Source organism: Tauraco erythrolophus, chromosome 5 (genome assembly GCF_009769465.1).
Source record: "Tauraco erythrolophus isolate bTauEry1 chromosome 5, bTauEry1.pri, whole genome shotgun sequence".
NCBI lineage: Eukaryota > Metazoa > Chordata > Aves > Musophagiformes > Musophagidae > Tauraco > Tauraco erythrolophus.
Window position 1 is genome coordinate 3,724,922 of NC_141469.1, and position 12,075 is coordinate 3,736,996.

Genomic DNA, 12,075 nt, shown 5'->3' on the forward strand with positions numbered 1-12,075 from the left:
ATTTCACTAAACAATCTTTTTCTTCTAAATTCTCAGATTTGCTCTTCGAAAACACTGACTTGAATTCTCCTGTGATGTAATTTAAGAATTATAATCACTTGAGCCTATATAATTGCTTCTGGCAAGCCCAGTAACTCCCATGTACTTTACTAAAAAAGCCTCAGCAGTATTAACTTTCACTGATTTGTTAATATTGCTCACTGCTAGTCTAAGTTACTCACGACTATAGCTGTTTGTAGCACTTATCTTTTTTTCTGGTGGATGTAAGTCTGCCAAACATACACAACTCCAATAATCTCTTTATAGTAATAACAGTAATAATAATCTTGACAGTAATATTGCAGAGACCTCTAGAACCTGTATCAGGTCTGCTGAAAGATCGTTCGAGCTGTCCCAACAAAACTCCAAACCCACGTCAGCACAAACACATCTTCTGCCAGCCACACCAGCAGTTCTTACCCTAACAGCCCATCACGTTCCTAATGTCTTAAGGTCTTTTAATTGTACTTGAATTAATTCCATTCTTGGCAGACAATAACTACTTTTGGTTTTCAGAATTTTCTCAGGCCACGGGACTGCCAATTCCTAGGAAATGTAAAGCTACATAAAACTTAGCCTATCACGGCTGTTTCTAAAATCATATTATACCAGAATCGCACATTTTTAAAAATAAGCTAAGGACAGTGAGGTTATAGGGACTTTAAAGTTTCTTTGGTCACTAAACTTAGTTCTTTAATGAAATTAAATATTCCCATTATTGGGGTGAAGTTATTTTGAAGCATCAGAATAAAAAACTACAAGCAAGTTTGGTGCACATTCTGATACTGGGTTAACTTCTGCTGCTCTGCCTACGAGTGTTCTGGCAAATTCTGAATTTCTAAGCTGTCAATCTTTTAAACAAAACTGATTTAGCAGGCTAACTACCAGACGTGCTAGTACTATCATGTCTCCACCAAGTAGCTTTACCAGAACAGTTTCATTTAATACTTTTCCTGCTTCATACCTGATGTTTCCTTAATTTGATCGTTGTTGCATTCCTCAAACCAAATTCTACCTGCACTTTTTTAATAGGATTTTTGAGAAGTTTATTTTGTGGAACAAAGTGGCAAAGAAGTGTGCTTGTTTCTGAAGTCACAGAACGAACAGGATAAATACAAGATTATTCGCTTTCTTGAAATGTCTCTGTAGATACATACTATGACATTTCTGCACCACACTCTTCCACAGGGAAACTAAAATAATCTACTTTTTTTCAAGGATAGTGGTATTACCTGAGGCGCCTCTGCTCCTAAATTTGGCAACAAAATTAGTAACGAACATCCACGTTTAAGCATTGACAGTGGTCTTAGCACTATTAACTACCCAACGAAGCAGGAAAGCTGAGGCTGCTAGCATTCAAATCTGAAAATGTTGGGTACATAACAGATTTTCTGGGGATATATGCTGTGGATGGAATAAAAGCCTTGTGGCATGTGTTACTGATGGGTCAGCTTTCAATGTCACACAGGTCCATGTCTCTCGTATTAATGCCTCTCTTAATTGAAGATTCTGTGTGGTTTGCGCTGTCGGTATTCGCAGTTCTGGTTCGATATATAGTCATCTATATATTGATATATACCATCCTGCTCCTCCCTTGGAATGAAGCCACTCTTTCAACAGTACCTGTCAACAGTCATGACTGGAGACAGCCCAACACCTCAGGGACCGATTCCTCTCTCACCTGCATTAACTGCACCTACCAAAAATTCTATTCAAATTTAAAATAAGGCAGGCCAATTACCCCACAGCCCGTGTTTCCAGGATCCCACCTGGATCACACCTTTCCTGGTGCAAAAGCCCATTCTTAATACCAGTGCAACTACCCTCACACACCCAGGACGTGGGATCAGAATCCGGCAAGCGGAACCTACACTCCGAGCAAGTCACACCCCATTTCACACCCCATTTCAACTCACAAGGTCCCTCCATTCTGAAGAACTTCTGAGTTCATCTAAAAACAAGAAATGCATCTACTCAGGCCTTTTACGTTCTACCAACAGACGAGCTACCAACACAACGCCTTTTTCCTCTCATATCTGAACTGCTCAAACATAGTCTCTTCACTCTGAAGATTTCCTTTACAGTTAGTTGGTTACTAATCATCAGAGATCTCCTCCTAAGCAAAGCATGAAACTTTGCAGTTGCCATGAATCACTGCTGCAAGCTAACAGCTGTCACAGCAGCTTTAAGGCTGGTTTATCAACAGTGACGCCAAAGAGAGGAACTTGATGACAGACTTCAACATAACAGGTAATTAATCTGGAAACGCTATCCAGGATCCAAGCCAGAGGTGAGAGCGAAATCTATCTTTAGGTTGAAAACTACTGCAAAGATTACCTCTGCAAGATACAACTTTCTGAGATACACACCTATTTGTACTGCTGTAACGGCTGATGATGCTTTTTTACAATTAAAACCTAGCCGAGAAATAAATATCTAAAAAACCCCCATACTCAGTACTTTTGTAAACCCTAAGGAAAGGCCATTCCCAGATCAGCCAGGAATCTGATTGACCTTTTTTGTGCTACTGTCAGATGATGGGGAGGGACGAGGAGGAGGGATGAAAGAGATCATCCGAACAGATGAGTCTCTCAACTTACACAGTACAGAGGAAGGAGCGGAGCGGGAGAGCTCAGACTCAAGCGAATGACTCTCTGAGTTTGCATTTTTCGTGGACTTGCCCGCTGAATTGATGGAAAGAAACACAACATATGAACAAACAAAGATGAAGAGGTAGAGTGTGATCAGAGTCCTCAGCAGGCACTGGCAGCAGGAGCGGCCGCTGGGGCACGGCAAGGGTGGTGACCACTGAGATGAAGAAGCAATGGAAGAGGAGGAGTGGTGGGTGGAACACAACCTCTCCATGTCACCCTCCTTTGTGAGAGCTGTAGGAGGGTCAAGCAGATGTGAAGGAAGAAAAAGAGAAGGCCAAAAGAAAAACAACCATAATTTAATCACAAGCAACAAGAACTTACAAAACTCTTTGAGCACACAAACAGCACTAGCAAGGTACTTTTGGGAAGCAGTGCGGGTGCCCAAGAACAGCTGTGAAGGTTGTCGCCGTAAATGACTCTGTTCAGATGCCAGCGCAGATTTATCCCTCTATCCAGTACTGAGATATACAGCGTTTTGAAGGAGTTTTTTAAAAAAATGGAAGTTTTTTCCTTCAGGAAAGTATGTTCCAAACGGATTAGTTAAAATTGGTTTCTTTCTAGTGTTGAATAAAATAAAAACAATGGTTATAAAAAGAAATAAATTAGCAAAATATATGAGAATACATGTCTCCTGCATGCTTAATGTTTTGAAGCAATGTACCTTATGGATGTATTAAGCAGCACAGATCAGCCAGAATTTACCTGATCTGTAAGTGCCTCACAACTCAGCAACTTCTCCTATCGGGAGTCATCACTCTTACTAATGCTTTCATTAATTCATTTCCAGGGCAAAAAAAAAACCAAACCCAAACCATGAGAAATCTAGATTTCCTGACAGTGATAAATTTAACGACTCAGCTTTATAGAAGTCTGTGTGCATTGCTGGCAAAAATAACAGTGTTCTGCAGCATAACTGAAAAAAAACCCAATATCCATCTCCTTTCAAAGAGATGCTGCCAAAAAGTTCCAGTCTCATTACTACAGGAAGGAGAAAACCCCCAAGCAATCCCAGAAGAAGGTATTGCCTATGGTCCAGTTTTCAGAATGTTCTTTCTGTCCACTCCTGTCCTTATATTTAAGAGGGATCGCTGTCACGCAGATAAGCCCGTGATCAATGGTTAATGTCAGAAATTTATGTTAGCAAGGAACCTGAACTACAGCTTCAAGTAATTTCAGACTTAGAATTCTAGAATGAGCTTATTCCTGGAATTATTAAAGCTCACTGTTGTTTGCCAAGCACTGCTTCTAGGAAAAGAAATATGTTCCAGTCCTAAAAGATGTAAATGCATACAGACACAAAGACTTTCAATAAATAACAAATGAAAAGCAAGCCTGATTTTACTGTCTTCAAGTTAAAATACCTGTCTTCAAAAGTGACAACAGGGTGAGATCCTGACATGTGGGGAGAACATTGCATGTGCCCCCTGATAGATACGAGGTAAGAATCTGTTCCTAGAGACACATCTGTGATAGCTGATTTAAGACTTTTTTTTGTGTGTTTTAATTGCTATATTAACAAATCCTAACATTCGTAATACTTCGTACAGAGATGAATCTGCACACACAACACAACTGTGCTGGAGATATTATATCCCACAGAGACTCACAGGATCCACACGTCTCGAAAGAGTCAAATCAATAAAACCCAAGAAAACCACCTGACGTAGAGCCGAGTGCTTTCAGGCTGCACAAAGGAAGGAACCTCGTCCCTGTTTGTGCGATCCATGCACGGTGTTAGAACAGGAGGAGGAGGAATAAAGTGCACAGATTGCAGCCCTCTGCAAAGAAGGGTCATTCTCTGCGAGGCGCGGGTCATACCGCAACATCCTAAAACATACACTAATACTGCTTTTTGGTTACGGAGCAGCATCCCCATTTCCCTTCTCCTTCACCTCTTCCCATGTTGTACTCCACGCCGTGAAGAAAAGCAAGAAGGTTTTTAAGGTCCTTTTATCGCCTAAGGTGGGAAACAGTCCTTCTGGATCTCAGATTTGGTGACGAGCGTCATCTTGAGCGTACGTACAAGGACCCAGACAGTCAGTAATCTGAGATAACTCTCTCTGCCACCTCTGAAATCCGTTCGTCCTTATCAGTATCTTATCTCCAGCTGTAGCCAGGAGCTGTTCCCGACAAGAGAACGGCTTTCTCTACGTTGTCCTAGCAAATCCACATCCAGAAGTCAAGTCTGGTGCAGGGGAAACCTGTTTTTCCTAAGTGCTTTGCTAAAAGCATGAAGCTTGAGCTTATAACAGCTGTCAGGGTTGCAGGACTGCCTACTCCCTGAATCACTCTAGAAATGAGACCCCAGGGGTACGGTTGGCTTCAATTTGTAATAAAACACTCTGAAAAGCCGCCTCTGGTGGAAAAGACTGGGAAGTGTGAGAGGAATACTAAAAAGTGAAAACCAAGCAAGCTTGCAAGCAATTAGTAACAGGGAGATTATATTTGTTTTTTAACTAAACAGAAATGAAATCCCTATAAGCTGGAATATAATGGGCCCCTGGTGCCTGGTGAAGAGGGCAGCGGTGCTGCTGCGCGTTAGGCCACGGATCTGATGCCCAAAGAGCTGCATCAGCGTACGAGGTTATCGTAAGCATCCCGGCTGTTGGCAGTTCAAGCACTTGTTCTCCGTGGGGAGAAAGCATCCCACCTTCCCACTGTTGTGGTTTCACCCAGCACACCCACCAAAGCACGTGGAGTCCTGAGTTTAGCTCTGGGGCCATCAACATCAGAAGGACACGGATCTGTAGGAGAGGGTCCAGAGGAGGGCCATGAAGATGATCCGAGGGCTGGAACGCCTCTCCTACGAAAACAGGCTGAGAGAGTTGGGGTTGTTCAGCCTGGAGAAGGTTCCCGAGAGACCTTCTAGCAGCCTTCCAGTACTTAAAAGGGCTACAAGAAAGCTGGAGAGGGGCTTTTTACAAGGCTGTGCAGTGACAGGACAAGGGGCAATGGCTTTAAACTGAAAGAGGGGAGATTTTGATGAGATCTAAGGAAGAACTTCTTCCCTCCGACGGTGGTGAGGCACTGGCACAGGTTGCCCAGAGAAGCTGTGGATGCCACATCCCTGGAAGGGTTCAAGGCCAGGGTGGATGAGGCTTTGAGCAACCTGGTGTAGCGGAGGGTGTCCCTGCCCATGGCAGGAGGTTGGAACTACATCATCTTGAAGGTCCTTTCCAACCCAAACCATTCAAATTCAAAACCACTGCTCTGCCTCCTCTTCTGCGAGCACAGTCAGTGTCTTTCTGCTCCTCCTTCCGCAGCAACACAATCTCTGGAGTACAGCCTCAGCTCCTCACCCACTTTATGCCCTTTGTATCACTATTACATAGCAACGAGTCAGGAACCTACAAATAACAGAAAACATCATTTGCTAAACATTTTACATCTGTCACGAATCTACAGCAAAGAGAAGGGGCTGACCAGCATCTTGTCTCTCTGACCTGCGATTATTGCAAGAACCTCTTTTCCGTTTTGGGAATAAAGTCCATCATGGCCATCCAATCTGCTCTTAATCGTAGTACTATACAATCATATAAAAGACTTAGGCAAAACATTTTCATTGTTGTTTTTCTTATACTGGTAGTCCTGAGACGGAATTCTGCACACTAAGCTTCAGACAGATTTTTATAAAAATCCTGCTGTTGTCACATCATGTTACATCACTGTGCAGAGGCTCTATAATTAAATTAGTCATTTAACAAGGTTAGTTGCTAAACTACAGATAACGGTTTGAAGGAAGAAATGTAAAATTTTATGAATAAAGGTAAATTATTATCTGCATCAGCTGCAGATACCTGTAATTGTTCTCCAAGCCACCACTTTGCATGAACTCGAACCACTATGATCAGGTTGTTACTTACAGCGAGCGGGCGCTGGTTCTTAACGCACCCAAGACTCTGTTCATGTGGAGGTGAAACAATTCCCTGAAACTCTGAGAAAAAAGCAGCATCTGTGACTCAGCTGGAGCTAACTCCAGCTCACACAGTTCTGTAAGTCACGATTCACAGCTGCATTGCCACTACCAGCGGCCAGAAAATCTCCTCTCCACCCAGCAAACGCCGACTACGAAAAAGCAGGGAAAATTATTGCTCCGCTCTCCACAAGCCTCAGCTAAGTGCCACAGTACAGACATCTGACCAATCTCTTATGCAGCATGACATAAAAAAATCTGCATTTTCCCCACCGCCCTCCTTGTGTAGCCGCAACCCGCGGACTGTGCTTTCCTCTTGACGTTACCCATCCGTTAGTGGAACTTCTACCAAACGTGCACAGCATCTCTTCCACCAGTCACAAACTAAGCGCTGGGTATTTCTGATCCAATTCTACCCACTCTATGTTTCAATCTCTTCTCAATTCTGAACTGCTCCCATGCTCTTCAGGGGCTAGCTGAGCCTTTTAGGAGATTCAAGTCCGTGTTTCCGGGCACAACTTTGCTAACACGTGCTTTTAAGAGTGCCTTGGCCATTTTACTACTTCCACCATAAAGCAAACCCCATATTGCAACGGTTCACTAAGAATTCTCTTTTTTTTTTTTTTTCATTTTCCACATTTTATCTTTACTATAATCTCTGGCTTGCGGTTCACCTGTACGTTTAACATTGTTTTTTGAGGCTGAAAAATTTTTCTGTGAACCAGAGACGCACAAACTGAAAGCTCTTTTTTGGAAAACGCTTTGTTTTAAAAATATCTTGGATATTTTTAAATATATATATTATATATTATATATATATATATATTTTAAATATATTTTTAAAAATATCTTGGATATTTAAAAATATCTTGGATATCCCTGTTCCTTGCAGGGGGGTTGGACTAGATGACCTTTGAAGGTCCCTTCCAGCCCTAACCATTCTATGATTCTATGATTCTATGAAAACACAATGTTATTAAAGTAAGTACGAGTAACATGACTGTATAACATTTAGAGGGGAAAAAAATGGAAACAAAACCAGTATCTGTGAAGTTAAAGAACTAATTTTCTAAAAAAAAAATAAATTTATTTTTGTTTTTTAAAGAATAAAGGAAGATTAAAATAAGTGTACAGACAGAACAAAAGAGAAATATAAAAAAACACTGGCATCTGAACAGAATAAAAATTAAAACGGTGACACCAAAAAAAAACCCCAAACAAACTGAAAACACAAATGCATGCTAAAAGTACATAAACTAAGTAAGAATTACAAAGCACTGACACATTTTTAATCTACTACTATTATTACTGGAACTAGTATCTTAGTTAATAAGCAGTAGCTTTATATTCTTCCCTTCCAAAACATCACGGCAAATGGTGTTTTGGGAAACAAAAAGTCAAAGGTAAGTCTGAAACATGTCAGAAGTAACAAAGAGGAGCATAAAAGTAATTTCTTTTAAACAAGGAAAAATACTACTCTTAAGATTCATTAGGAGTTCGTGTTTAAAGACCTAATGAAACACATTGGTGTAACTCATGTTACTGCTCCTCTAAATGCTCCGAGCTTAAAATCATACCTTTCACATCCTCATCTTCGATGGTCGTATTGGAGCTCTCTGTGGATTCCTGTAGAGAAGCAAACACAAGCAGGTGTAAAACGAGCCCAGCCTCGTCTGCGTGCCTTTGAAAACTCCAGTTAGTTCCAGACACCATGCAAAGCCTTGAAGCGGGGTGGGATGGAATTCACAAACAAATGGTCACACACAGCTTAAGACGTTTCCACCCAAAACTGATGTCAAACATCGCCATTCCCTGCAGTAGGGAACAGAAATACATTTCCCGTCGTCTAATGCTTTTACTTCACAGGAATGTATAGCAAAGTTGTTTTTTTTTTTTTTTCTTTAACATCCAACTGTACAAAGTCCACCTGAAATGTTCTGTGAATATCCTCAGCCAAGGAGGAGAGCTTGCCATTTTAAGCTTAGTGATTAAACCAACTGTGCAAAATAAGTCATTCCGTTCCCACTTTTAAACACGCAGACTTCTGCATGCTCCAATTCACAACCGTTTTTCCGCTCACGTGACTTACGCAATGTATATTAAAACAAAGCCTCCCAGTGATTTTAAAGACATCGCATCAGATTCTGTCATTTTTACGCTGTTTTTGTGACAAAAACTTGTTTTGAATAAGATAGAGAATTGATAAATACACGATAACAACTTGGACAAACTAAAGTATCTTTGTAGCAATATTCTTCAACCAACCAGTCAGGTAGAGGAATGACTCATCTATCAGACAGTTTATACTTAAGCCACCACGCTGTTAAAAAGGCAAGGATACGTATCTCTGTCTTTCATGAATGACCAGAAATGTGAAATATTACAGGCAAATTCAACAGGGCACTGGCAAATCCAATAGGTACACGGTTTTAGAAAGCCGGACAGTTTTTAAACTTTTTTTTTTTTTAATCTGTATACTTTCTTGAAAATTAGAATCAATATTTTTTTTTTTTTTTAATTCACAGCTCAACAGCAAAAAGGATTAACTGGTCTAATTTTATCTGAGAGACAGAAGATAGGACTGGCATTGTACTTAACTCTTTAAAGGATTTTACAATTAAATAGTAAAAGGTAAATTTGACAGTGCCCTTTATTTACTGTGTCCTCACAAGGCTGAGCTGATGGAACGTTCAGAACGGTTAATGCATTACTCACACCTTAAAAAAACCAAAACGTATGCGCATCCATAAAGAAAACTACATGAACTGATTCACACACAAACAAAACCAAACAAGTCACCATGCTTTTCCTGAACCAGCTGGAGTGAAGCGACGTTTCACTTGACACAGACGTATCATGCTCGATCACTTCAAATATTAAGTAAAGGATTTAGAAGCAAACAAACCTCCTCCTCACAAATACCAGTTGTAAACACCATGCACAAGCTCACACAGCAGACGTAGCCTGTAACACTGAAGCATCCACTCCAGTTGCCCTACTACAACGATTGGCCTTCCAGACAAATTTAGGAGTAACTGTCCACGTTCAGGTGGTTTGCTGTGACCTTTTGGGACACTGAGTGTCTTAATTTGCTAGGAGCATATAGTAAAGTCAAGTAGATGTAGTCACACCAATATTTTATCTGGGTTTTCTGGTCTTTAGCAGACTTCAGTGATAAAAGTTTAGTGTTCAAACACAGGCTGTTTGTTGCCTAGGAGTTTAAAAAGTAGTAACACGAAAGTAGAAGCTCTATGTTTGACAGATGGGAGGTACATAAAGGAATGGGATATACAAGCACAATACACACCATCAGCACTTCCATGCTTGAGCAACGTCTGCATGCGCTATTTTTTCACTCAGATTCAACCCTTCCCATACGAAACAACCACAAGTAGTTAAGACTAGAGAAATGAGATGTCAATTCTTTAAGTCAATGTTGTAAACAGTGAAATTTTTGTTGGAAGAGTGAATTCTTTCCAGGAAACCTAGGAACATGTGTTATATGTAAATGATGGTATTTCCTGGCCCTTTTCAAGTCCATGCATGAAAAAAACAAAACAAAACACATTTTAGGAATCAGCTGCCAAACGCAAACGTCACAAAACACAAGAAAAAGAAAAGCGCATGAGGAAAACGTATGAAAATCAAAAGACCTCTTTGTCACTTGAAATGTTAAATTTTTTTTTTTGGACGCTGTTGAGCGACGTTATATGGAAGAAAACCAAAGTCCTGTGCAAAAGACACGTCACAACACGGTGTACAAGCACGCTGAGAACACAGCAGATGGGATAAACTGAAACGACATCTTTATCTAAGGTGACAACCGCACACAGAACTCGTTGGTACGATCTCACCACGCTCTGAGAAGCCTTCTTTGGTTACGCTTAGGCTGCAGCATTTTTGGCTGAAACGATGGAGCCATCGCGCTCCCGCGCCTGGCTGCACGGGGTACTCAACTCCAGCAATTGCTACCGTCTCCCCCAAGAATTTTGGAAGCCCGGCAATTGGCAGGATGCAGGTAGCGGATGAACACAGATGAAAACAAGCTCAAGACACACCAGGTGTAATAAATGTGGGAATGAGATTTTTTTTTTTTTTTCTTGATAAATTCCTGGAACAGCCCTATTTCACTGTGGAATAGTGGATGAAATGTGCGGTGTGTAAAAGCAAGATGGAGTTGATTCTTTCTGAATACCTTATTTCCATCAGGGTTGTGGATTACTGTAGTTTGGGGCTCCTGAGCGAGAACAAAATAAAGAGAAAAAAAAAGAGTTCCCATTGGTAAATACATTCTCATTAGTGTGAGGGAGTGCAAGAAGAGCCAGCTCACAAACGCGGAACACTGACAAGAGCTAAAACGAACGTTAACTGGTGCCAGAGGGTGAAACTGGATGTCTCTAATGCAGATTTCCTCAACGGCAAGCCAGCAAAAAAAAGACCATTTCACCTACCGCAGCGGCATGCAGAGACCTTATTCATGACCAACGTGTAGAGGGCTTTGAAGCTCTGGGGATCTGCAGAGGCTTTCTTTTGCACGAGGCCATCCCAAAACGCCTTGTGCGTTTTCCTGTCCGAGCCAGACCGGACGAGGCGGCCAGAAATCACTTCTTTTCTTTAAGTGTGTTTGCTTGTATTAGTATTAAGCGATCAAATAAAAATACAGATGAATCAACAAGGATTGAGGACGAGTTTACCTCTAAACACTACGGTGTTTTGGAAGACGCGGACAACTACCGATTGCTGCCCTGGCAGGGCAGCATAAAAGTAAGCGAGAGACATCTTTGCGTCGTTTTAAAGCCTAATTTCCCCAAATCCTTTCCCTTAAAAAAAAAAAAAAGATTAAATAATCTTTGAAACGGCAGGTAGCCAGCGTGCTTTCAGCACGGACTATCGCACACGGCTACGTCTGGGAACAGACTGCCATATACTCACGCGTGAAACCCGTTAACCGGTCCTTAGAAATTACTTAGCGATCCATGCTGCGGTGCCAGCCGCACAAAAAAATCCAAGAGGAAAAATCTCTCCTGATGCATGTCAATTATCCCTGTTTTCAAAGCTATATACAAGGGCATACAGGAGACAACGCCTCACAAAAATCAGGTACTTACGCACCGGCATTTATATTTGTGAGCCCTGAGATACATGTAATGCCTAAGAAACAGGAGCTACTAATAAAAGCAAGACTGTAATAAAACCACTCATCAACGCCAATTAGTAACATGTTCCTAGCAGAGCTTATTAACCAGCAATGTCTCCCGCAGAATTCCATGTAAGAGAGACAAGCGAAAACGTTTAGCGCTAGACGCCTCTCGATCCCAGTGAAGACTTGCAAAGTCCTGCTGAAGCTTTAGGAAACATGGCACGAAAATCTGAATAAGGTCTATTTTATGGTAGCCCAGCAACAATCCTGTTAGCTCTCCTTGATATCAATATTATATTGAGACAAAGCAGAGAAAATAATAGAGCTTT

At 41.3% G+C, this 12,075-nt stretch overlaps 1 protein-coding gene across 22 annotated transcripts in view; it reads right to left on the reverse strand.

The window, feature by feature from the left end:
- The window catches only part of CAMK2D (calcium/calmodulin dependent protein kinase II delta), a 157,592-nt gene that overhangs the window by 11,279 nt on the left and 134,238 nt on the right, over window positions 1–12,075 (reverse strand). For 14 of the 22 annotated variants that reach the window (XM_086611396.1, XM_086611395.1, XM_086611407.1 and 11 more), the window contains 2 exons: window positions 10,802–10,843; window positions 8,184–8,232 (listed from right to left, as the gene is read on the reverse strand). The exons of 1 other annotated variant lie outside the window; for it this stretch is intronic. In XM_086611396.1, the coding sequence (XP_086467522.1) occupies window positions 8,184–8,232; window positions 10,802–10,843 (91 nt within the window). Of the gene's footprint in view, window positions 1–2,639; window positions 2,724–8,183; window positions 8,233–10,801; window positions 10,844–12,075 lie in introns of all 22 variants that reach the window. 7 more of the 22 variants (XM_086611414.1, XM_086611413.1, XM_086611412.1 and 4 more) reach the window with 2 other exon arrangements.